Source organism: Bactrocera tryoni, chromosome 3 (assembly GCF_016617805.1).
Source record: "Bactrocera tryoni isolate S06 chromosome 3, CSIRO_BtryS06_freeze2, whole genome shotgun sequence".
In the NCBI taxonomy this organism is placed as follows: Eukaryota; Metazoa; Arthropoda; class Insecta; order Diptera; family Tephritidae; genus Bactrocera; species Bactrocera tryoni.
In genome coordinates this window covers 10,361,138-10,388,425 of record NC_052501.1, presented here as the reverse complement: position 1 = coordinate 10,388,425, position 27,288 = coordinate 10,361,138, and the positions used below count along the sequence as shown (strand labels likewise).

Here is a 27,288-nt window from a genome sequence, read left to right as displayed (position 1 = left end):
TTACCTATACCTATAACTTTTAGTTTATAAGTATTGAAACTGCTATACTCTATTTGCTAATTCACATACTTTTTGCTTTACTTAAACTAATTTACAAATAAGCGAAAACAACATTTAACCTAAATAAAATTACGGTAACTCGTGATATTTTGCTATTACAATGAAAAAACAAAGAAAATATTCGAAAACGGGGCCATCAACACCTCGCTATTAATTCACTTTACTTCGTTCTGCCCCTCTTGGCACTCGCGTGTTGGCAACTTTTCGCTTAAATGCCACTTATTCGCGCTTCCGTCGCCGCCTTTTGATTGCATTGTATGCAAATTATAAGTTCGGTTAATTGCGTGACTTTTGGCTTTTTGCAAAGAAACTTTTCACCGTAATTTGAGTTTTCTTTTAGGCGCCTTAGCACTTTGCTTATTGTTAGCCTCCTTACAGCGGCCAGGCTTCACACTGCACACACACATGCGCGCGCATACTTGTCCGCCTTGCTGTTGCAGCAATTTGCAAATTTTCAATTTGTCCATTGCTCCTTCCCGGACGCGCTAAAATAGTCGCAGTGCTGCGCGTTGGCTGGCAAAGACACGGCACGCTTTGCTGTTTGCCACATGCCACAGCGAAAGTTGCCGCCTCTTGCCGTTAAAAGCATACCAAATAGCAGCAGTGCAAACGTAAAATGAGCTAAAATCGAAAAGCGAAATGGCAAACAGAAATTTACAGTAAAATCAAAGAGAAACGTTGAAGCGATTATAACAAAAACAATGTCGCGGCCAAGAGCGTCGCGTGTCTTACATGCGAAATGCCGAAATTCTAATTGCTCGACAAATAAACAAGTTTGCTCGTGTGTATATAAAACTAAGTGTTTTGTATGTGTGTATGTGCGTGTGTGCGTGTGTGCATGTTGGTAAGTGGCTTTGTGTGCCTTTGAATTTGCGAATTTGTGTTTGTGCAAGTTAAAATTTGTGCTGAGTTCAAAGTGCAAATATTTGCTGCAACTTTGATTGCAACCGACTGCGGCAAATTGTTGACATTTTCCCATATTTCACTTGCCACACACATTTTGTGCGCAATTGTGCAATGCCGTGCAATCGTTTTGCGGTTTCGAATTCTCGCTGTTCACTTTTGTATGCTTAAGCTCGACTTTTTGTCTCGTGGACTTGTGTATTTGTTGTTTTTGTTTGCCTTTGTTATTGTATTTGTAACTTGCAGCTCTTCCGCACAAATTTTACAAAAAAAAATGTTTTTATTTGCTATTTGCTGTTTGCTTTGATGCAAATGTGTGATAAAGCTTGCATACTGATGCGTTTTGTAGCATGCTTTTGGGGGCTGTGTACTGGATATTTGTGTATGACTAAATTTTTAAGGCAAAAATAATCAGCAGTGTAAACTTTTTTCGATTTTTCGGATTAAAGCAGCTTTTAATTTTATTTCTTTCTGTTAATGGATTCTATATATCTTCTGTTTATTTTCTATATACCATGTGGCCCTGCCAGGATTGACGTTTAGGTAAGCTAGCGGAGCAAATTCAAGAGCTTGGTTGGGAAGTTTATATGTATCCATCATTTAACTTGAAGCTGGCATCAACCGATTACGATCTGTTCCTAACTTTGGTGTTGGTTTTGCTGGTGAAATGTTCACCTCATGAGTAGCTTGTGATAATTTACTGTCCCAGAGGTTTTCGGAGTTCAATATGCCCACGAAAAGGTATGCCTGCCGTAAGAGCGGCTGAAATTCAATATGCCCAATGTCTGTTTTTTGGCTTGTTTCGAAATTGCAGCGTAGTCATGTCAGAAATAGTGTTATAATACTCAACTGCACCGATTTTATAGACTTTGAATGAGATTTCTTTTAATGAAAAGATATTTGAAGTCCAAGCGACAAATATCACCAGTCATTGATTTTGATGAGTGCTCAATAGAAAAACCTACAAGATCTTACCGGAGACTTAAATCTGGTACCACGAGGAGCAGTTAGCCCTCAGAGTTCGCTCTAATCTGCTCTGTCGTTTTGGCTCTTTGGAGAAATTCGTGGTGGCTGCGGTTTAAATCCAAAGGCAGGTAGAATTTAAAAATAAGTTCAGTGTGGAGTCGAACTGCGGCCGTGTGCGGGACCCTCAGCACGGCAGAGGTTTAGGTCCCTTAGCCTGACAAAAACATAGCGACAGTAGATGTTCGCTTATGAGTTCAATATTTTACAGCAAGGATTACCGAAACGGAAAATCGTAAATATAATATTATAGATCAACATCCATAATCAATCAATTGGAGACTCTTGGTCGTTGACTAGCACGATAACTTCGGTGATATGCACATTGGGCCGTGTGCAAATTTCAATTTATAATTGGGATTTTTTGCCTATGTGATATGCTATCTCTAACTCATTCACTCAGCGTGATTCTTCAGAAAGAATCGATCGATCTGGCAAAGGCATCAACTATGATAGATACGCTGCTTGTAACGTTCCGAAATCGAGACAAAAAGCTGAGGAACATTTTCGATTCATTTATTTAAGCACGAAGTATTGAAAGTTGACGAAGAAAAATCGAGAATCTGCGGTCGAAAAACAAAACGCGAAAATTTTTGCGTGAGAAAATGCGACTAATACTACAAGATCTCAGTGTAGGTATATTGAATGAGTTTCAACTGAGTTTGCTGCTGCTAGAAAAACTATGTGCTTTAAAAACCAACGAAATAGAAAATCTATTTGTCTGCTTAATAGATAGATTCAAAGACTTTTTGGATAATAGCAAACTCGTGCGACGTTTCAAGCTCAAAGGGGAACTTGATCCCTGGCAGTGCCTTTGGGGGCAGAAGCAAAAGTCAAAAGACAGCAAGTTATGGACTACTGCATTGAAAACGTTGCAGAACAGAATAATTCATAGTTTTCTTCGCATATTCTGCCTTCCTTGACGAATGTGAGCTCTGAACGTTCTTTTTCGACACTTCGCCGCATGAAAACGTGGCTGAGGATGAACATGCTTCAAGCTCGATTGATCGGTCTGGCGTTTTGCACACGTATCATTACATTGAAGTCACTGCAGAAAAAGTTCAAGAAAGATTCTCAAATATTTTTCACATTCTTTGGTTTCGTGAAATTTTTCTATTCAATACACGAACTGCCTACAGTATTATACATTGTAATAAATTATGTCACCTGCTCGTCTACGATTTACAATGTGTTTTTCTTTCAATTTAGTAGAACTTGATATTAGAAGGTGGATTTCAAAATATGACATTAAATTATATAAAGACTTGTATATTTAATATAATAACCTTCATGTTTCAAGTAAATGTTTATTTCCCTCTCAAGAACTATTTCTGGACCCACCCCAATATGAAGTGATTATGTTTGGAATGAGGGTTTCGAAAAGAATGTCTAACTAACTCAATCGTTAAGTGAATGTTCAACAATGAAAAGCGCAGCTGGTATCATTCCGTATCTAGATTAATTCTTCAAAAACAACTGCGAACTGTGAGCAGATTTCAGATAGAAAATTTTACTATTTTATCTTTTTGATAGAAAAATATAAGAAACATTGTATTAAATTCTGCTATTAAATTAATTTGGACGTTGATTCACAAGCGGATTGCTTAAGTGTATATTTTTTGGACTTGCTACAGTATCAATTAAATTGTCTAGTAAAAGATTTTGCTTTGCAGGCATTAAGTTGACCTTTAAAGCAACAACAAAGCCAAAGGCAGTCGCTTGTACTGCTGCAATTTTACACCTGTTGTTTGCATGTGTGTGTGTGTGTAAAAAGCAATTAAGTGAAACAATCAAATGTTTATGCAACAGTTGAGGGGGTGTTTACACGCTTAGAACTAGAACTTATGCATATAGCCTTAAGTCTACATAAAGATGGCATAATATTTAGTGGATAAAACTATTAAGTATATTAGAAATTGAAAACATCATTTAAATATTTAAAAATAAATATGCACATTCACGAATTTTAGTCGAAAAATGTTCAATATACATATTTTACAGATATTTTTTGAAAACTAAAAAATCTTATTAGATTGAAAACCATCGGAAATGAAAGATAAAATAACAAAAATGAGGGGAAAAAAACATTTCTCATGTAACAGTTTAAAGGTTTATAATTCGAAAAAGTACTTTCGTCAGACTCACCCTAATGCGCGCATATGGTCCATTGTGTAATTCGACTCTTTAAAGCCGATAGCTGGCAGCTGCTGTTTAAACAAGCGTGAAATGAATCGCAAATCTTTACACAAATACATACAAACCTATTCGTTGTGACTGCATGAAACTACAGAATATATTTACCTGCATGTGTATGTACATGTACATACACACCACACACATACCAGCACATATAAGTTTATTGGAGTACCCGGCTTAAGCCCTTGGCGCTTTAATCGCATTTTGCGCGCCGAAAAGTAAACAGTATAAACTAAAACGCTTGCAGCGACGATAATGCGCAGCGATTTGAGTATTAAACGCCGACGGCGTTGCAACACTACTCACTCTGGGGTTGTATGGCGCTCAGGTCTGCCCATTTAAATTTCCGTTGCAGGAATTGAATTAATTTCAAATGAAATCCCACTTGCATGTGTGGCACATCGGTTGAAGTGTCAAAAGAATATGACCGCAAGTGATTTGTATGATTTATGTGTTGGAAAATAATTAGAAAGCATATATTTTGCCGATTTGCATGCGCGTGAAGTTGAAAAGCAGTTTCAATTAAATAAGGAACTTTTTTAATGATAAATATTTCTGATTTATGATTAACTAACGGCGGATGAAATTCAATTTGCTGGTTTTATGGCAGAATTAAATTAATTTAATTTTAATTTATTTTAGCACATAATAGAAAGAAATTTAATTAAGATATGTTGTAATGAAATAACCATACTATCAATGATGCGATGTGAACACCGACCTCTTTATCGCAATAAAAGCTTAAATATATTTTAACTTACACATATTATATAGAATGGTTTATTTATTTTATTGTTTATTAAGACTTAAGAAGTCATAAAATACTGTTAACAACCGTTGACGTGATGTAATGCCTTGTAATTAATGCAACTGATTATGTAATTCAGCTTGATTTGATGCGATTTGATTTCATATAAATATACTGTACTTCTGTATACATTTACAAATCACTTGTTCTTGTTGCGTCCAGATGATACTATTGATTGTAACATTAAAAATGATGTGTACTGTTAAATATTAATTCCAAGTGATGTCATATTAAGAAGAGTTGACAAACATGATAAATCGGTAATAATAATAAATGCGGTGTAAAGTCATATGATATAATAGTGCGAAGTGATACCATGTGTTGCATATAGGTGATGTAATAGAGGTAAGATAATATAATATTACTCATTTTGAGAATCCAATGGAAAGCCATGTGGTATAATAACGCGACTTGATATGTGATGTGATTATATCATGTAATATGTAAAAAATAGTTGTGACCTGACTGTGATGCCATGATTTCGTGTGATATTGTGATGACGTGATGAAAAATAGTTGTGACCTGACTGTTATGTTGTTTTCATGTGATGTCATGATATCGTGTGATATTGTGATGACGTGATGAAAAATAGTTGTGACCTGACTGTGATGTTGTTTTCATGTGATGTCATGATTTCGTGTGATATTGTGATGACGTGATGAAAAATAGTTCTGACCTGACTGTGATGTTGTTGTCATGTGATGTCATGACTTGGTGTGATGTATTGATGACGTAATGTGATTATGAATTTGAAAAAAATGCGTTGTGAACTGAGGAGTTAGTATAATGTGATGAAAGTTATATGTATCACGTGATATCGAGAGCTGATGTAATGTGTTTTTTTTTGAAAAAAGTTGTACCTTGAACAGAATAGTTGCTATGATGTGATGTGTGACAGAAAATTTAAGCTTTGCACTGTGACCTATGAACTATTGTGTCCTCTCCTATGTATATCATACATGGTCACAAAGGTCCAGCATTCTTAACAATTCCAGGAACTTTGCTGGGCATGAGTGAGGTGATGTGATCCCTGTCCACTTAGATGAAAACTAGGGCCTTGAGCCTGCTTCTACAAATTGCTGGGCAATCTAGAATCAGGTGTTCTGGAGTTTTCTGTTCAATGTCGTAAAACCCGCAGTTTGCGCAAGAGACTATGCCCATGTTGGACAAGTGCTTCCTGCACCTGCAGTGCTCTGTATAGACCGCGACAAGGAGACGGCATTTGTTTCGAGGAAGATTGATAACTTCTTTAAACATTGCAAGGTTGTACACTCCCAGTAGTAACTTGGCGTGGCGGATTCCTGCAGCCTGCTGACAGTACCTCTTTATGCCCCGAAACACACGATTGCAAACTGAAAGGTAATAGGATTTATGATAGGGGTATACAGCCATGGGATGATACCTGGCTTGCAGCCACAGGATTTAGCAGTTAGGCGTCTGCATATTATGAGTCCCTTCGTGGCTTTGGACAGTGTTAATACCACGTGCCTATTCCAATGTATGGTTGAGTATAATGTGAGGCCAAGGAATTTGATCTCTTCAGACGCCTCCAATTCTCTTTCACCGAGTGTTTGGGGCCTCAAGCCCGAAAGAGATTTTCGCTTTGTAAAAGAGACAACGGGTTTTTTGATGTGATGATTGTGAGGTTATATGTATCATGTGCGGGTATGGTACAAAGTGTTATGGTAGTCTATGACAGAATACCTTAAGTAAGTTGTTTGAGCTGTGGTAAAGCCAAATGATATTAATGTAAGGAAGTCATGACATGGTGTGACGTTATGCTGAAATAGTGTCATTTGATAATTTGGAATTGGTGAAATTGGTGATGTTATTTGCAGTGAAGTCTTAGTATGATATTTATAATGTAAAGGACTGACGTGTTATGATGTGTTATAAAGTTATCTAATAAAAGTAAAGTGTTGACTTGATAGTGTGATGGGCTGTGATATGGCATATGGTGTTATGTTTTCAGTGACATTTAATTGTGATGTGATGAAGTGTTTTGCGTTTAAGAAATGCCATGTGATGTGATCATGAAATGATTATACAAATTGGTTTGATAAAATATGTTATGAAGAAAAAATTTATATAAATACGCCGCTCTTGAGACCACTGCAGATTAAGCAGGATTTTTGAACAAAAGCGTTATTACAAACTTCGTTGCTTTATGCAACAAGGTACTACATATCTCTTTCATCGCAAAGTGCTTCTGGTTTAGATAATGCTTTTTTATTAATAATAATAAAAAATAGTCAGATAGTATTGGGTAAAGATAAAGTCAACTTGCTTTGTCAACTCAATGTAGCCATTGCACAGACGAACATTACAGTAAACTAACGGACTAGAAACGGCAATTATGTATGTATAGTTTTACTCAATTGGCATTATCTACTTCTTATCGCTGCCTTCGTGGACGATTATCTCTTGCAAAGTAATTAAATTCTAACATTTAAAAATTTACAATAAAATTTATGAGCTTTTCAATGGAATTCGAAATAGTGCTAATAGGACAACAAAGGCAACAATATTGATGAGTACTTCCGTAGTACAATGTGCCATATGATAAACTGTCCAACTGCAGTTAATGCAGGAAAACGATTTTTTCTTAATCGCTTTTATTGGTATCGTAAAAAGAAAAAACTTTGCACTGCAAAAACGCGATATTACTTATAAAACTAAACTGTATTCGTGCAACGACAATAGTTTCACGTAAACCACGTCCGATAGTGCGTTGCCTTAAGCGTTTGCGGCCTTTCTAACAACCTTTTCTAAGTGCAAAAAAACAGTGAGTGCAATGCAAATATTGCAATTTGTCGCAGTTTGTCTCCTAGCGAGCACCTCCTTGTGTGTTCCAAGCGATAAACTGCTGCGCAGCACCGAAATCAAACTGCTGGAGTTAATGGTGGATACACGCGCTGAGCAACGCGACAATCCGGAACAAAGTCTGGCTTGTTTCGAATACTATCTAAAGGTGTTCGAAGAGCTGAACGAGGAGTATCGTGAAAGCTATGCGGCATGCTTGGCTACAGCATCGGATAAACGCGACCAGATAGATGAGAACGCACAGCCTGAGCGCGATGCTATTGAGGAGTCGGCGCTCTCCACGTGCACGGCACTGAAGGAATGCGCGCTACTAGCCGATTCAGTGCTGTACTTCAATTGCTTTGCGATTAGCGTAAGTAGTGCAAGTGAATCCACTTAAAATGAATGAATGTGTGCAGACAGTGTTGTAATTTTTTATTCTTCTATGTGTAGGGCAAGCAAGGCACCGAAAGTATGTACAAAATTTCCGCGGATGCCAGTGAGACGCTGGCAGAAGTAAGCGAACAATACCGTTTGATCGAAACTGAAGAGCATCGTTGTACAAATGCCACAGGTCGCGTCTATGTGGAAAAATCTCATCAGGCTAGTGAGGATTTGTCGAGCTGTCTTCGTGGCGAAACAACTGTGCCCTCAACAACGGGTACTCCATCGACGCCGCCCAGCGAAGACTCCAGCACAACTGCAGCGAGCATAAATTGGAAAAGTGACCATAGTTATGATGATCAATTTCTGCCTGCTGTAGATTCACATGATGTGAGGAGTTATCGCAAGTCAAACGGGATATAAATAGTGGAAAAAATATAAATCAATTTATTAAAATTTTATGAAGTTTTCATTTCTCAAATTAGTTGCTGAAAGAAAGGAAAGAAATTACGTATTAAAAGTACATTTTGTATATGACGGGTTTTTCAATAAGAGCGCTACAATGAAATTTGCCATGCCATTATGTATGAAACTCGATTTCTTCTGCTGGCCACCACGAGCAAGCTTGCAGAAGTCCAGACGCTGAACCAAATTTCACGTTCGTACGAAGTTCATCAATCGTCGCTGGCTCCTTGGTATCGACCATTGATTTGATGTAGCTCCTCAGATCTAACGGCGTCAAATCGTACAACCGAGGCGGCCAACTACCGGTCTTGATCATCACGGAAGAAATACGGCCCAATGACGCTACCGGCCCATAAACCGCACCAAACCGTAATTTTTTGGGATGCAATGGTGACTGATGGAGTACGTGTGGATTGCTGCTTGACCAATAACGCATAATGAGCCTCATCGCTGAAGACGATTTTTCGATGAAAATCCCGATCATTTTCAAGTTGTTGCTCAGCCCAATTCGCGAACATACGACGATTTTGGTAGTCAAGCGGCTTAAGGTCTTGCGTAAATTTGATCTTGTTAGTATGTAGGTCAAGATCTTTTCGCGAAATTCGCCATAACGCTGTCACAGAGATGCCCAACGCTCGAGAACGACGTGCTAGAAACTGACTTGGGTTTTCCTCAATTAATGAGCCAGCAGTAGCAATATTCTCAACAACGTGGGTACTGCTTTGTCTCATTGGCACGGATACATTTTTTACTGTGCCTGTGGATTAAAATTTTTTAGACGCTCAATTGTTGATCTGACAGGATGATTTTGACGAAAATAAATTGGACGTAGCGTTCTTAAGGTTGAAGCCACTGACTCCGAATTTCGGTAGTAACTATTAATAGCTTCGACTCGTTGTTGAGTTGTATGTCTTTCCATGATAAAATAACAAACCTTCGTTTGCTGTTCCTATTGGTCTACTTTTGTAGCGTCCCTATTGATAACCCTGTTATTATATGTAGAAGATAGCATTGATTAGTTTTCACGAGAAGTAATTTGAAATACATTTTAGTGTATGTCAATTCGAAGTCAAAAACTCGCTGAATTCTCGCGTATAGAAGGAAATAATGCAGGAGATCAACAAGTTACAAAGAAGGTGGTCAAAAGAGCACTGAAGGAAGGAAAATGTGCTGGCTTCATAAAATTATATTAGTTCGAACAGAATACACTCCGGAAAGGTTCAAAAAAGTCTCTCCAAAGAAAAATTAGGACCATGTTTGGTAGTCTATATTGCTTTCTTCAGACTGAGGCGCCTGATGTGTATAATTTGCATCCGGTATACTAAAGATTGTCGGTTCTACTTTGCTTCGGTGACCACTCCTTACTTCTACTATGACAAGTACGCTGTTAGGCTTCCATAATAGGCTTATGTGACCTTAGGTGAGTGTGTATTAGAAAAAAATATATTGTAGTGCAAGACTGATTTCTTATTTAAGGTCTCTAGTTGGGATTTTCGTATACTGTGAATTGGCTGTCTTATGTCACTAAATACATAAATTATACATTGATTTTTACGGGGTATATTATGTTTCTTACGAAATTTGTGACAGCTATAAAGAAACGTTGGTGACACTATAAAATAATATATACGTAAATGGTCAGCGGCTTTTTCATTTGACTAGATATGTTCACGAAATTTGACATGAGATGTTGCTTAAGACATTAGTGCAATCTTCAAAGAAATCAGATCGAACCCGATAGCACATATGTAGATGCTTTACAAACGAACTGTTCAAAATCAAGTTCTTGTAAGGAATCTTTTCCAATTTGTGAAGGTTCTAACCGAACTAAATGTTCTTTCTTGTTTTTCTGCCTCTTTTCGATGCTTTCGTTGTCATTGTTTTCATATAGACGCTAGAGCCCTCACAGCTAAGGAAAATATAATAAGTTAGGAAAATTATGCAAAAGAGTAATCTAATTTGGATGAGCAATCTTTTGTGGTGAACCAATAAGCTGTACAAACCATTGGACGATGAAGACTAAAAAGAAGCGGCTGAGCAGAGTATATCTTATCTTCAAAATACTTGCAGGCTTTAAAGATATTCAATGTAATAACAGATAATATAAGAAGAGGGAAGTAAACGATTTCCTTCACTCTTTAAAGTCAAGCAAATAATAACTTTGATTCACTTATTGTTTTGATGTAAGAAAGCTACTTCAGAAGTCGGCGCCTCAGCTACTGACATACAAAAGAGTAAATTTTCAGTGAATTTTAGAGTGGACGCTGCTACTATTAAACAGTTTTCACCAACAATTCTTCAACGGAGATAAAAAATTTACAGCATTGCAATATCTAACATATTTCATATATGTGAAAGACATATAGTAGTACGTATATAATAACAACAAAAACAACTGAGGTATATAAAAAATTACAGAGCATTGCTGTGAAACAACTCACCTTATGTTCACTTTAATTTCTTGGAATGCACGCAAATGCGTTTGAGTGACACCTGCGTTGTTGAACAAACACACACATGCACACAAGTTTGAATGCGCGCACTTGAACACACTGTCATACATATGCAAATTTACATTTTTTAGTATCATAGCTGCGAGCAGTGCGTATATTTGCTTTGTAGAAGTTGAAAAAGAAACAAAAACAACAACTACACTAATACTCAGTCACACAAAGACACACACATATACTCATATCCGTCAACAATCTAAACAACTTCGCCACCAAAGGCATTTTTTCCACACTTTTCACCCTTTTTCTCCCTTTCTCTCTTTGCCCTTCTTTGTGTTTGTCTGACAGGTGCGTGCAACACTTGTCAGGCGGAGGTGTGTTTTTGAGCAAACAAATCTTTGTGCGCAGTTTTTTTGCCGCACATAATTTTGCAACGGTGTCTGTTACAGCCGCCGCCTGACATATGCCTTCAACCGCCAGCGGCCATTGCATGACAATCACAGCGATCCTTCTGCCATTCTCCACCAGGAATTCTAGTGGCACCGCCGGCTTGTTGTTGCTTTCTGAGTCGTGCGTGCAAAGTGTGTCTTGTTCACAACTACATTAAACACTTTTTCTTGTTGCACCGCCACACCGACAATGAGCGACAAGTCACACTCTGCCATGCGGCGCTTTTGTGCAACGCCAGCGCGACTTTTTCAAGTTGCATATTCCATTCTCTGTTGTTTTTTGCTTAGGAAATTTAAACTTCATATTTGCATTCGTGTGCAGCGTTGCTTTCTTATGCATGCATTTGCTAAGCTTCCTCGTCTTGTGTCTTTTCGTGCGCTTGTTGTTTCTGTTTTTTTTTTTACTTTTTGTTGACTTTCTCTGTGCGCATATAATGGAAAATTGATGGCGCCATCGTCATTGTCATCATCATCACCATCAAATTCATGGTCTTCGCAAAGCTTCGACATATTAAAATTTGTCAATCTGCCAGCGGCGCTCAGGCGCATGCGCGCTGAGAGTAAACGAGTTTCGAGTTTTTGTTTTTTTTTTCTTCTGAGAATTGATGGCTTTTATCACAACGTTTTCATCTGAAACGCTTGTTATACGCAATACGTTAGTGATTGACTGAAAGCCAGATTTCAATAGAAATGAAACGCTTTTGCCTCGTTGAAGCGAACTCTCAAGGACTTTGCTAGGCCTGATCTCGACTGTGCGTTTCTGCGTATTTGTGATGCATGAAACGCTCATTGTCTTTGCTATGAAATGTCGCTTAAAATTTGAGTGAGTGTAGAAGTGAATGCGGAAAACAAAAGAACATTTCAGCGTCAGAAAAAATACCATTTAATTATAATTGACCTAGACTGGTCCATTATACAACGTTTCTTATTTTCGTGTGAAGTTTTTTCTCCATATGCAAATTAGTGTGAGTTTGGCGGCTGTTTTTTTGCAACGCGAAAGGTTTATCTGGTAATTTTCTATGGAATCACGGCGAGAGCATCGTTTTTTGATATGTCTATTTTATAATTACTTCAGTATTTGAGTGATGTAAGGCGTTCAGAAAGAAACGAAATCGAAAATAGCAAACTTATGGCTCGCTATTGTTAACTCGGGTATAACCGGGTAGCGGTGTTTACGCCAGGAAAGAAGACGAAGAAAACATTCAGAAAGTGGCGAGAAGTCGTCGAAATATTGCCTCATACAAGGAGAATATTCAAAAATTTCATGGAACGACTCAACACTTTTTAGTTCATTTGAAGCGTGTCAATACCAGACTCGTAACAGCAAAAATTCACTAAAACCGTTGAAGGCAATCCCAAAACCTTTATGTCAGTCCGTGTCAAGTTTGATCAGATGTTAGAAATGAAGAGAGCGATTGCCGATTCCTTTGATATACTGTTAGGAAGATCTTCTGAATGCTCCTTAAGAGCTCTCAAAAACTATGGGAACTGCTAGCAGCATAAGATCACATCTAATACCTTATACTACATCAACATCAACTTAGAAGTGTTGCCATCTCATCTTGAAAATATTATTAAAAATTTATAAATTAAAACATGATTCGGTGAAAATAATGCTTATTACTTACCTTTATAGTAATACTACATTCTTATCGAAATAGGCAATAAACCCGCCCCACCCGTGCTAGCTGCGCTTATGTTTCTGATTGCGATATCTGTCACATAAAAAGCCAACGTTTTGCTATCGGAATTTTATAGAAAATTGATCAACGAGTGGGGCATCGCGATATTTTAAAAGGAATTCCATATCACAATGAGCCGTTTGGAACGGAAATAAAATGTAATATGCTCAGTGCGTGGGCTTGGCACTGTTTCGAAATCGGGCTACCCAAATTAAGGCGCACTTACAGTATGTCCTTCAAACAAAATCTATTGTTCTCTTCATAATCCTATAGATTATACCTGTACCCTTAAAAATAACATCGAAACTAATCTGAACTATTAGTCTATCAAATGAGTTTGACTCAAAAGTACATTTTTCGAATTGGTTGTAGTGTATACTCGGCGACAATTGGTCCGGTCACTATTCAATTTTATGTATGTTCCACCTACCAGATTTTTGATCTGAGTAAAGATCAAATTTTGATAGTCTAAATGTTATTGAAACTCTGGTAAAATACACCTTTTTTAATGCCGTCATTGCTTTTTTTTACCGTAGGTTATTGCACGTACAATGTTTTATAGCAAGAAATTTTATACTCTTATAACATGTTGCTATGCAATAAGATAAGATATATCACTATAATTTGGCATAGAGAATTGCAGTATCAAAGGGTACAAGCACCATACATACATACATTACATTTACATTTTACATTTTTTAAAGTGGGCGTGGTCCCGCTCTTCTGATAAGTTTAACGAACATATCTTTTAGACTACCACAGCTACAATTGCCAAACTCGCTGAGAATAATTTTTACTAATTTTTACCGTCAGTGTGAAAATGGAAGAAATCGGATACTAAACTCACTCATTACCGATATAACGGTTCTGTTGAAAACTACGAAAAGCGTAATAGATCAATAACTAAATACGCCATCGACATGAGACATTAAATTTTATCCCCAAAATGTTATGAGAGACCCTTAATGGAACCGGGGTCAAAATTGGACGACAAGCGTGTATCGCCCACATATCTCAAGACCCACTAGACCGATTTGCCTCACATTTGGTACGTGATAGTCCCCTGACATTTTTAAATTACTAATCGGATTACAACCACGCCCACTTCACACACCAGGTGTGTTCCTTAAACTAGTTCCACGAAATTTTTTCGTAAGTATTAGTGAAGTTATTGTAGTAAAACTTTGCAACCATTTTGGCTTTGAGTATGGTAACTTTGATCCCAATTTACTGAAATTAGTTTATGAGTATATATAGATTACATTTCCCAGTGAGATAATCTCTGTCCTTAGCTTAACTTTATAACACACCGTAGCGAATTTAATCCATTGTGACAATTTCTGTTATGAGCTCTTAGTTGCTACGACTGTCAGTAATATTTCTGCCAAATGCCAATTATTAGTGTTTAGTATACGTTTGTCTCACTCAAATACATAAATTTTGTTCAGTGATTTTTTCGATTTGTGAAGTTATTCCACAAAGAATTCTATTAAATATTTTGTACGGAATCAAATTTCTATTGATCAACACGTCAAAATGAAGAAATTGGAATTGTTTAAAAAATTTTTTCGAAAAACAGCGTCGCGTTAACGTTCCAGGATTTCATGAATCGTATTATTACTGTGGATAAGTCTTGGATGTAAGTTTATGACTCGGAAACAGACGATCAATCGGTCGAATATCGTGACAAATGTCAGCTAAAGCCGAAAGAACACTTCAAAACATGTCAAAAATCTAGTTATGTTGACAGTTTTCTTCGACTATCAAGGTTTGGTGCGCTCCGAATTCCTTTCGACTAGCCAAACTGTCAACAAGGGATACTATTTGAGTATTATGCGTCGTTTACGCGAAGCTATTCATAAAAAGAGGTTTTTGTACCGCGATAATGCAGCGTCGCATACTGCATTGATTCTTAATGAGTACTCAGGAAAATTTCCAACCAATATCCTGCCGCAATCTCCGTATTCGACTGATTTAGCTAAGCTTGATGTTTTGACATTGAGCAAACTCAAACGACCGCTCGGGGCAAACTGTTTCGATTCAATTGAAGTTTTTAATAAACTACAATTGAAGCCTTAAACTTGAACCGCTACGCTCAATGAAGGCTTTTCCGGAAATTGACTTTAACAGCTGTTTTGAGAATTGGAAAAAAACTTTTGTACAAGGTTATTGGGACCAAGACTTACTTAAAAGAGGACGACCTAGATTTTGAAGTATAAATTAAGAATTTTGAAATTAAGAGCAAAGTTTTTCAATATATGTACATTGTACAAGTATATCATACTAGTACATGTTAGTAAGAAAATTATGTAACAAAAACTTGAGCAAAGCATATATTAAGATTCGACAAAAAGTTGCTTTCGGCACTTAAATTAAAGGGAGTTTCGTATAAATAAAAAAAAAACAGCAAGTACTCAATGCAAAGTAGTTTTAAGTGCATGGCAAACTTTTTTAGGAAAAAAATTATATACAAAATAATTATTAACTAGTAATACAATTCATAATATTTCGTTGAAATGATATTACTTAATTTTTATATTGTTGAAAATAATTACCTAGAAAAAAAACAAAAGCTGGCAACGCTACAGCAGATAGCCACTTATGTGTGGGAAAGCATGTATTTTATTGCAAATTAACGGTAAGCGCAAAAAGTTTAAACAAATAAGCAGTAAAGCTGTTTAAATAAAATACGCATTACAATTACGCGGCAAAAAATATATAACTGAATTAAATTTTAAGTGCGAAAAAAGCAAAAAAAATGGAGTTATGTGTTAAAAAAATTCGTGTAATTTAAGCGTATAAATATATAATCAGTTTTTTTTTGCAGGTTTGAATACTAAAAATTGCACATATACTTTTTCAGGTATTAAATATTATATTTACTGGCGTGTACATGTATGTGAAATATTAGCAAGTTGTACTTACGAAGCTGTGCGCCAACATGTTGTTAATTACAGCGAGTGGGTTAATTATGCAAACAAACGGTAACTGCAATTAAATGGTTGAGGAAATAAAATGTGAAAATTACAAAAAAAAAAAATAATAATAATAATATAAATCTTTTTTCAAAGCGGTTGCTCTACTGTTGTTAACACAATTTAGTTTGGATTAAAAATATTTAAAACTGAATTATAGAAATCTGCTTATATAGCAACTATATAATGTAAATATGCATATAAATATATATACAGAGAAGAAAAATCATTGACCTCGGCTGCACTGAAGCTGTAATACCCTTACAGATGCATTTGTCGTAACATAAAAGGGTATAAACAAGTATTTTTCTAGATTTTGTTCAGTCAGTTTGTATGGTAGCTATATGCTATAGTTATATTCGAAAATTATAAAGGTGCCTTAGAAAAAACTGTCTGCCAAATATCGTAAGGATATCTCGTAAATTGAAAAAGTTTTCCTTACAAAAACTTGATTTTGATTAGTCAGTTTGTATGGTAGCTATATGCTATAGTTAACCGATTGGAAAGATTTATTTAAATATTGTAGCGGTGTCTTAGAAAAAATTGTCTGCCAAATTTCGTGAGGATATCTTGCCAAATAAAAACGTTTTCAATACAAAAACTTAATTTTGATGGGTCAGTTTATTTGGTAGCTATATGATATAGCAAACCAATTGCAACAATATGTTGAAAAATTATAGCGGTACTTTAGAAAAAAAATGTATGCCAAATATCAAGAGGATATCTTGTTAAATGAAGAAGTTTTCCATACAAAAACTTTATTTTGATCAGTCAGTTTGTATGGTAGCTATATGCTATAGTAAACCGATTGAAAAGATATGTTCACAAATTTTAGCGATGTCTTAGAAAAGTTTATCTGCCAAATTTCGTGAGGATATCTTGTCAAATAAAAAAGTTTTCCTTACAAAAACTTGATTTTGATTAGTCAGTTTGTATGGTAGCTATATGCTATAGCAAACCAATTGGAATAATATGTTCACAAATTTTAGCGATGTCTTAGAAAAGTTTATCTGCCGAATTTCGTGAGGATATCTTGTCAAATAAAAACGTTTCCAATACAAAAACTTAATTTTGATCGGTCAGTTTGTATAGCAGCAACATGCTCTGCGTGGGATGCCCATTATTTGGGGTATAAATAAAATATAAATATATACATATGTATACATCTAAAGCATACATTTTGAATAAACTACAATTGTTAGCTAATGTTTTCACCGTTTTTGTTTTTTTTTAGCTTATATCAAACGTTTGCCATTGTTCTTTTACAGCCAATGATAAATGTTGCATGCAACGTACTAAATCGGGGTTGGCTTACATTTTAATTGTGATTTTAAACTTTCGCACTAAAAGCGAATGAAACGAAAACAATAAAAAAAGGTTTAATAATTTAAAAAACTAGAAAGTTAGCAATTTATGAGCGCGGGACTCGCAATATGTGTATGTTTGTGAAAGTGTTGGCGCTTATTGCTTCGTTACAGCAACCGACTGGCAAAAGTTAATAACCGTTTGAAATGCCATGTGTAGTCTATGATTTATGTATGCGTATACCGTTACAATGGCACACATTAAAGGGCATGTACACACACACATACATATATATGTAGCATAAGCATGTACATATGTATGCATGATGAGTGTATGTGTTTGTTTAAAAAATAGCTGCTGCTGTCGACGCCTCAGCAGCAGGCGTGTTCAGCGTGCGAATTTAATATATGTATATTTTGTGGGATTTTCGCAGCGAATTAATCTGCAGACGAAATAAACCGCACGCAAAAGTTTTGAATAAAATTCGGCGCAAAAAGTGAGTAAAAAAAATAGAAATATGTGGCATAGTGTGTGTGCGTGCGCGCAGGCTTTAGCTGACAATCACGCTTTACCATATAAATTTGTATATAAATATCTAATTATTTCTAGCCGTGAGGGAAGCGTAGCTATTCGTTGGCGTAGCTTTTGCCCACACGAGTTAATTGCTGGCGGTGTTTGAATAAAAAAAATAATTTTATTTTAACGGAAATTCAATTAAAATGTATTATTTAAGAATGCTGTTGGCGTGAGCTTACGGAAGAAATACTAAAAAACCGATGTGGGAGCTTGGCATTTGGTGCGAAATAGTTTAATTTTTCAGACTGAAATTATTTTCAACGCTTAAATTTTGCTGAAAATATAAGCTAACAAAGAAACCGGTTGCTAAAACGATTTTTTAAAGTTGAAAGACGCATTTCTCCAACGAGGAAGAATCACTAAAGTTGTGTATGCGTCAGAAGACATGTTAGCGCAGGGTTACGGCGCAAGTGCTGCTCGTTTGCTTGTACTTCAGGTATAGTTTGTTCTATTCGCCACTCTTCAACGTAATGAATACATTCGACAACCACTGTATTCATCAGAATTGGCGCTCCGTGGAACCCGTTTTCAGTCCATCGAAGAGATAAAACAAAATTCGCGGAAGAAGCTGTTGGGCATCCCAAAAAGTGCTTATGGACTCAAAAAATCTGTTTTGATCAATCGCAAGAGATTTAATTATCTTTTTGCCCTCAATAGCCTCTTCCTAGTTGTTAGGCTTTTAACAGGATATTGCCATATTAGAGTCTGCAGTCTATCAGACGCTATCTGCAGAAGCTGTATGTAAGAAGATTTGGTGGTCACAACCCAACACTTCCTTCTTGACTGTCCCGAGTTTGGGAGGTCAAGACTTGAAGCACATACGTTCAGTCATCCCGCCGAACTGCTGGGAATGGAAATCAAACACCTGTGCAAATATGTATTGGCTACAAGCTTTGCTAATTTATAAGCTCGAACACGGAAAGTCTTCTTTCTATGGATTCACAAAGGACTACATGTAGCAGTCTACGTGCGATCTTTGATCAGCCATCTAACCTAAACCTCAACCTTAAAGCTTCTTCCCCAAAGAGCTGCTTAGGTGTTAAAACCGACCACTCTAGCATATATGTAACTTGGACATGAATTAAACGATCAAAATGAAGTTTTTTTTTGAAAGAGTACCCTCACCATGGCAAATCAAGTGCTAATTGAGCCCGATAGGTAACAAGGCTGCACTCCTACCTACCTACCTACTTTCACCCAATTTGGCACAGATTATTGTTAAAGACAACGCTGCAATCCCAAAACAAATGCTTCACATTGGATCGCAATAACTTATAGTTGTCATATTAACTGACCAATCAAAATCAAGTATTTGTATGGAAAACTCACACAACTAGTTATACAAGTATATTATTGGCTAAAGTCACGCTACAATGTGGCAATAAATTGTTCAGATCAGACCATTTTGGCATATGGCTGTAATACAAACTGATCGATCGTAGGTAAGATAGAGGTATTTTATACTTGTTTATGCTATAAGAAATTACGCTGTGAAGGGTATTATATCTTCGGCGCAAATGAAGTTAATTTATTTTGGTTTTTAAGTAAATTTTTATTTTTTATTTTATTTTTGTAATTCTTGATTAAAAAATGATCGATTTTTTTGTCAAGGGTGTCAATAATGCAAATAAATAGTTTAGATATTTATTAAATTTTATTTATTTGAAGTTATTGTCAATATACACATAATTAAAAAAAAATAATTTGAAAATTTATTTCAATTTGGTTTATTTTTAAATATTTACTTAGCAATTGAAACTAATTTATTATGATGCATCAATAAATTTTAAAAAACCAAAACTTTTTGAGTGCGATTATGTTATATTTGCCAATATTATTTCAACTTTTCTATTTAAACACATCAATTAAAATTGCAGAAATATAAAATTAAATATTTTCCAATGATTTCTGTTAAAAATTTCGCCATTAATTATGCACAAGTAGAGCTCACACTTGATTTCTAATTTTTCAAAGCACATGCACAGGCCACAAGGACACCCACTTGATGGAATATGTTGAAAATTATCAATTATGAATGCAAACAACTTCAAAATTGATTTCGAAAACACACAACGCGCGTACAGCACAACTGTAACCGGGTGAGGGGGCAGTGTGTTTGTGTGCCTCAGGCGCGGCGACCGCAGTAAACTAACCTGATCAAGTGGAAAATTGCGCTATTTATTCATTTTCCGCAACAGGTGGCATTCAATTGCAATTTCCACTGTCACATTAGCAATATCGATGCCAATTTTCGCAGCGCGGCGACGGTTTATGACCATCACCTACATATATGTAATTATGATTAGCCGCAACGGTAGCAGGCGATGCGTAAGTCCAACATACGAGCGCACCTACCAATTAGCATGTGTGTGTGCCTTAGTGTGAAAATATGTGAACTATTCTGCATTGAATAAAATAATACACACTTGCAGCAACAAATATGTATGTATGCACACACACACACACACATGCAAGTAGTTATGATAGCAGAGCCGAAATTATAATAAAGTGAATTTATAATAATGATTTTTATCAATAAAACGTTTATTTATCACTAAATACTTACGAGGAAATTAATTACGCATACATAGAAATTATTTTTTATCATTTTCCCGCTAGCCTTTCACGCTCATTAGCCGCCTGCGTTGCGTTAAGCGGAAAAGTGTAGTCTACTCACAGGCGCTATCGCTGCTACCGCTACTACCGTTGCCTTGCAGTAGCTGCGGCCGCTGTTATATGACAGGCAAGTGTTGCGTAATACTCGCCGGTGATAAGTCGGCAACAACAACAACAACAAATGGAGTTGATAAAAATTGTTGAGTTTGAAACTATTCCGCTTGTCATTCCGCAATTAAATGACGCGCTGTGCGTGTAAATAGACGAGTGCGGTAGCAGCCAATAAATTCCAGTTCAAGTTTATTGCCTCGTTATGCAGCTGAATACTCTTAACTTTGAGCCACAGCTGATTTATTACACATTTATTGAGTGAATAGCTTAGCTTACCGACTGTGTGGGCGGCTTGTTTTTGCTGCGCACCAACACATACAGCACTTATATGAGACAAATACGTATGACATGCATGGACTTGGTGTCACATGGAAATTCCACACATCCATACAAAAACAAAAAAAAAAAGAAAAAAAAAACAACACACATATACACTCATATATGAAGAAATATGCAATAGTGTTTGCTAGAATTTTCACTGCCAGTGATGGTCGAATTCATTGCTTTGCTTTTTGTTGTTGTCTATATTTTTTCATTATGCTAATTTGTTAATCTAGCAGTCTGAATGCCGCCTGCGTTATTTACATTTAATTTACTATTGTGTGCCGCGTGAAAAATTTGATAAGCATCGGTAGTAATACTTATTTATGACAATTCATTAACGTAATGTTATTTAATTGAAATTTAGTGTCAGTCAGTTGTGAGAAATGCAAAGCGCTTTTCATTACTCGCGTATTGTGGGCTCTTACGCAAATAAATTTTGTGGAATTTGCCTTTAATACTTGCCAATAATGCGAATTTAGACGGATGTTTCTATGAAATATGGCATTTTGCTAATTCAATATTGTATTTCCGGGAGAGTGTCTCAATAAAGTACTCAATTTTATTTGCCTCCAATAAATGTGTATATAAAGTGCGCGTGGTTAGTTAGTTGACAAAAATTATGCTAATATAATTGCCATGCTTGTGGAGAACTTTTTATGCTAATAAAATTGCCATGTTTGTGGAGAACTTTTTATATTATGGCTAAGTGGAAGATTTTAAGAAGAAATTAAAAAAAATATTATGAATCTCAAAACGAATGTGTTCCAAACTTGCACAACAATTGTCATATTACCTTTCCCAGGTGCATTTCTTATAGCATGAAGATTCTGTATCTTTATCTAAATTTTGATAGATTAGTTTGTATGGCAGCTAAACGCTATAGTCCGATATAAACAATATATTCGGAGATTGTAGCGCTGCTATGGAAAATAATTAGTGTCAAATTTCTGGAGGATAAATTGTAAAATGTAAGTACTTTCCATTCAAGAACTTGATTTGAATTGGTCAATTTTTATGTCAGCTAAATGCTATAGTGATTCGATGTCGGCGATTACAAGTAAGCAGCTTTTTTGTGAGAAAAGAAAGAACGTCCCCGTCAGACCGACGTGGCCTAAACAACTCAGCTCGTCATGTTAATCATTCATATATATTGTGACAAAAAAGTGCCCGGAAATTGAATTTTAAATTCCTCGGGTAAATGATATTTCAAGAAAAGCCTTCCGGGATTCAGTTTTATCAAAAATATAAGTCTGCGAGTGGTAAAAAGCCTTCAAAAACAAAAGATCGTTGAAGACATACCTCATTCTGCACGACCTTTGACCTCTTCAAATGTTGAAAATATTTAAGAAGTGAAGGGTATGGTGGTTGAAAATCGTGAGGCAAGTATTAGAGAGATTTGCCATCTCGGAGGGATGACATGCCTCGTTCGTTCGTTCGAATGAGTGTGGTGGATATTTTGAGTATACAGGGTTTGTCCGGAAAGTAATAGGACTGAGTCGATTTAAAAAAATGTATTGAACCAAACGCTACAATTTTTTAAAAACTTTCAATCTAGGCTCCTTCTGCCAGCGCGATTTCCAAGCATTAAAGTCGTCACGGAAGGTATTCTCCGGAATAGCTTTGTGAGCCGAGGTGCATGCTGCTTGGATCCCTTCTGTCGTCCCAAAATGCTTGTTTTTTATCGGCCTTTTCAGGCAAGGAAAGTAAAAAGTCCGGGCCACATCTGGGCTGTATGGCTGCTGCGGAAGCATTGGGTTGCCGGTCTTGGTTAGGTAGCTGTTCGCAAGAAAGGCAGGGATGTGCCTTGTGTCGTGATGGAACTTTCAATCGGTTGCGATGTCGGACCCGATTGACCCTTCGTTTGAGTCTCTTGAGGACTTCCACGTAAAACTTGGCGTTGAAGGTTTGTCCAGGAAGATCAATTTCATGGTAGACAATGCCTTTGGTGTTAAAAAAGACAATGAACATCGAAAAATTTTAAGAAAGGAACCCTAGCGTAGGCATCAGAAAGATAGCAGAGGCTCTCAACATCTTTTTTGGAGTGAGTCAACACATACCCAATCTTGGATAATGTGTAGATGTCGTAAAAGATATGCTTGACAACTCTTATTAAACGCATCATTACTGATAACGAGACAAGAGGTTAGGTATAGCATATGACGTCGAAACAATTCAACAATCTAGCGAATAGCGCCACAAAAATGAGCCGAAACCCTCCAAAAAAACACGTCAAGATCGGTAAAAACTCTATGTGATGCTCATTATTTTGTTCGATTACCGTGGTATCATGAAATCCTTCCAAAGGATCCAATGAACTATAAGGAATACTACTTGGCAGTTTGAGGCCAGTTTAAACGACAATTGGTATTTTAATGTGGGCAGAAAATTTATGGACTTTTTCATTATTGTGACTGCCTTTTTTATCGAAAAACAGCACAGGAGTGAAGCCAGTGTACTCGTATGGCGTCATACATAGATTTGGAGAGCTCATACTCGATATGTAGGCGGTATAAATTCACTGTTTTAACTCACCTACTAATAAATCTTTATAGATTTATCATACTTTTTGCAACATACTTCTTCTTTATTAGCGCAGGTACAATATTTTTCAAGTTGGCGTGGCTTCCCTCAGTAAAGATGTATTTGGATAAGCTCTCCTTTCATAAAAACTACTAATATCAAATATTTACACTCTTTTCATTTTTTGTTGTTTGCCAGATAGCGAAAATTTCCTTATATTGATAACTATAGTTAATTTCTGTGAAAGAATCTAACTTTAAGAAACTTCTTATATTATAAGCAAAGGTTACTATATTTAATTACTGTCACAGTTATTTAGTCGATTAAAATTAATTAAATTGTGAGACAAACCATGTCATACTTCTACTCTCTTTATCACACGCTAAGTAGTATTTCGTTATCTAATGAGTTTATTGTCTCACGTAGAGTTGAAAAGATGCGTGATCACGTTTTAAATACTCGTAATGCTGTTCAAAAATTATAAAAATCATTACTCATTCGTTTGAATGAAAATATATAAGAAATTTAGAGTTAGAGGACAGAAAATTTAATTGGATTGGTGCGTGTACTATATTTCCGAAGGTTCCTATGTATATATCTCATATCAGCCATGTGAAAGTGACTCTCTTCGTCTGGTATATTAAAGTTGATAAAAGTTTTGCGTTTCTGAATCCCAAACAATAAGAATAAAGAGGTTTAATCATATATTTTACTTTATTATTTAAATTCTTCGTTACACTCACAATCAGATATGCTTTTTAGGTTTGCGTTTTGCCTATTTTCAAAACATTAAAATCAAATGCTTAATAACTTTGGTGTTAGATGGCTATATAATTTCTGTATGTATGTATATATATATTATATGTATAAATGTATATATTTGGTTATATTTTTCATTATTAAAGTTTTACATTAAAAATGTCCATTCAGTTTCCTCTGGAGCACGTTTGTCATGTAGTTAAAATCATACTTGTATAAGTCCTCTTCTGGTAAGCCTTGTCTGCCATCTGACGGTGCAGATGTTGGAGCGTCGCTCGCAGTGGTTGCTTCAGGGCTAATGTCGGTTGATCCGGGAGCTTCAGTCGGTGCAGTTGCTTCAGTGGTAGTGTCGGTTGATCCGGGAGCTTCAGTCGATGCAGTTGCTTCAGTGGTAGTGTCGGTTGAAGCTGCGGTCGTTTTAGGGGGGCTCCACTCACCAATTAAGCAGTTGTTCAGACACGCTCTACTAATACCTAAGTCTTCCACGTTCTTAACACGCGCTTTAGTAGTACACGTACGTTCAGTGTCGTTGATGGCTTGATATGAAATTGTCAATTTGTCAGCAATTCGCTCCGATGTGACGCTTATGTTAAACAAATTCGCGCTGTTTTCATTAGACTGTTAAGATAAATAGAGTGATGAGGGAAATCAGTATGCATATTATGTACATATTAGGATATTAGGTTAAAGTTTTAGTTAACTCAATGTTTTTTAGGCTCCTTTAACAAAATTTGTAATTCACTTAATTTTCCACTTTTTTCAACTAATTCTATTACTAATATTTTTATTCACTTTCGTTCTAAAGAGCTTCTTTATTGATCCTTTACTCTTATTAACAATTTTTAACCACACAACGACCATTAATATACAAACTATGAGAAAGCTAATACTCACCGCCTTATTGTAGCACTGGAAAAACTGCAGACCATCAGTGACACTTTCGCAATCGCTTAAAGCTGAGCAAAGTGACTGGCCATCATCCAAAAGATCTTGACGCTCCAAAGCACTTTGCTCCGAAAGCAGTTTCTTTGCCGCCGTTGCTACGCTGGCGCATAAGTTGTACTCACTGTAATAGACTTCATTGATCGCGGTTTGGTTATCCAAATACCAATCGAAGCAAGTATCGGTATCGCTGGCGCCGCTACGGGTCAGTTGTAATGCCTGCACCACCTGGCGTAGCACTAAGTTCTGCTGGTCGAGTAGTGGCTGCCAATCCACAGGCGATTGTGCCAAGGCGCTGCTGACAAACATTGCCAACAACAAGGAGAGTAGAGATTTTGCAGCCATATTATACACTCTTAATGTTTGAAGTATTACACGTTAAATATTTTTAATTTTTTAAATATTTTTAGTTACTTTTTTCTCGAAGAAATTTTAAACTTCCGTTCACTGTACACCCGTTCTTCGCAACTGTAACACTTGAACTTGCGCCTGTTACTGATCTTCGAAAGCACTGGTTGAGAGTATTTATACCAATGCGGAATATTTTGCTTAATATTATTTCGTATTTGTATGGTATTACTCAATATTCTTATATTTTAATTTGTCAATTTTAATTAAATTTCTTAAACCAACATACAATGCAACCGTAGATATTCTCACAGTGTGTACAAACATAGACAGATATTTGACTAAACAATTTATTTCGAGTGATTGAGTCATAAGAAGGCGTTAGCATCTGATCAAATTTGACCCGGATTGTTAAAAAAAATACTATAATTTCAAGTATATTAATACAAATCTTTATCATCAACTTCAAAATAGGCTCTCGAGCCATATACGAGTACTTGTTATAAGCATGGGATGACATCAGTGGCTTCAGTGTATTTTTGTTTTTTCGCTTTCTGCTCATTTTTCGAGGGCTGTCGCTTGATTGTTAAATTGTTACGACGTCATATTCTTGAATCCACGCCACCATTAATGATCAGTTAGATCGAAAACGTTTTGGCAAAATATGCGGTTGTGGTAGGAGTCTGTCATTAACATGCTTCCCGTCCAATGTAGCAAATAAACAGTGTTGAATTTATACTCTGTTATCGTTTTGATTCTAACGTCGCTTTCGATCTTGTTCTCGTCATACTAACAGAGTTGGATGGACGATTTGCGTGCCTCAAATTTTCGATGACCTTACGGCCTTTGTGCCACTCAAATACTTATTTTCATGATAAAGTGGACCCACCAAAAGACTTCTGCAACATTCTCAACCATTCAGAGGCTGTGACTCCATTGAAAACACAAAATTTCAAGTAAATGCGTTGATAAAGTTTTTCTATGGTAAAAATCGCCAGAGACACTTTTCACGTCGTAAACAAATAACTGGAAGCACACTCTTATTTGCATATGAAAATCAAATTTCACATTTTATATTTATGTGAGTAGTAAGGCATATTAATCAAGGAACATTTTTTTCTGGGTCTGGGTCTGGGTCAAATTTGATCATTGGTATTTCTTCATATTTCCTTCGAAATTAGAGTGAATAATATGGCTCATTGGATTCTTTAATGCCCATTATTGTATAAAGGTCCCTGAAAAAGTTATTAAGAATATATGCATTTTCTATTTTATTTCAATGGTGTGCAACCTTTCTATACTCATGCTTATAACGGGTGATTCAAATAGAGGTACTTTCTTCGATAGCCTTTTCTTGACAGATCACAGGTAAGTTGTGTCAAGTTGTCATATTGTTTTTGTTCAGCATTGTTTGGAATTTCATCACGGAAAGACGTTTACAAATCGTTCAACTTTATTATAAAAATTCTCGTTCTTTAAAGAATGTGTTCGCTCAACTTGTGGTCAAAATAATCGGCCTACTGCATCACCATCACTCATCTTGCGACCCAGTGTTCATTATTGGATAATGTTCTACCGAAAAGACGACGT

At 36.2% G+C, this 27,288-nt stretch overlaps 3 protein-coding genes across 3 annotated transcripts in view; 1 reads left to right on the top strand and 2 right to left on the bottom strand.

The window, feature by feature from the left end:
• Positions 1-20,160, bottom strand: part of LOC120772869 — a 114,194-nt gene extending 94,034 nt beyond the window's left edge. The window contains exons 1-2 of the mRNA XM_040101705.1: positions 20,081-20,160; positions 16,148-16,210 (exon numbers count right to left, since the gene is read on the bottom strand). Coding sequence (XP_039957639.1) covers positions 16,148-16,165 — 18 coding nt within the window. The 5' untranslated portion in view covers positions 16,166-16,210; positions 20,081-20,160. The remainder of the gene's footprint in view (positions 1-16,147; positions 16,211-20,080) is intronic.
• On the top strand, positions 7,696-8,632 carry LOC120772870. The gene is made up of 2 exons (XM_040101706.1): positions 7,696-8,165; positions 8,246-8,632. Exons 1-2 carry the CDS (start codon positions 7,785-7,787, stop codon positions 8,597-8,599), a joined length of 735 nt encoding a protein of 244 aa, XP_039957640.1. The 5' UTR covers positions 7,696-7,784; the 3' UTR covers positions 8,600-8,632.
• Positions 20,161-24,561: 4,401 nt separating the features above from the next.
• LOC120773082 lies at positions 24,562-25,695 on the bottom strand. The gene is made up of 2 exons (XM_040102032.1): positions 25,303-25,695; positions 24,562-25,026 (listed from the first exon to the last, which is right to left on the bottom strand). The coding sequence occupies exons 1-2, from the start codon at positions 25,693-25,695 to the stop codon at positions 24,562-24,564; spliced, it is 858 nt and encodes a 285-aa protein (XP_039957966.1).
• Positions 25,696-27,288: the final 1,593 nt, after the last annotated feature.

What these genes read in the sequence shown, in the direction of transcription:
- LOC120772870 (XM_040101706.1), top strand. Translation starts at nt 7,785, where the DNA reads ATGCAAATATTGCAATTTGTCGCAGTTTGTCTCCTAGCGAGCACCTCC. An exon ending in TCAATTGCTTTGCGATTAGC is followed by an intron (nt 8,166 to 8,245) that starts GTAAGTAGTGCA and finishes TTCTATGTGTAG; the next exon opens with GGCAAGCAAGGCACCGAAAG.
- LOC120773082 (XM_040102032.1), bottom strand. Translation starts at nt 25,695, where the DNA reads ATGGCTGCAAAATCTCTACTCTCCTTGTTGTTGGCAATGTTTGTCAGC. An exon ending in TCCAGTGCTACAATAAGGCG is followed by an intron (nt 25,027 to 25,302) that starts GTGAGTATTAGC and finishes TTATCTTAACAG; the next exon opens with TCTAATGAAAACAGCGCGAA.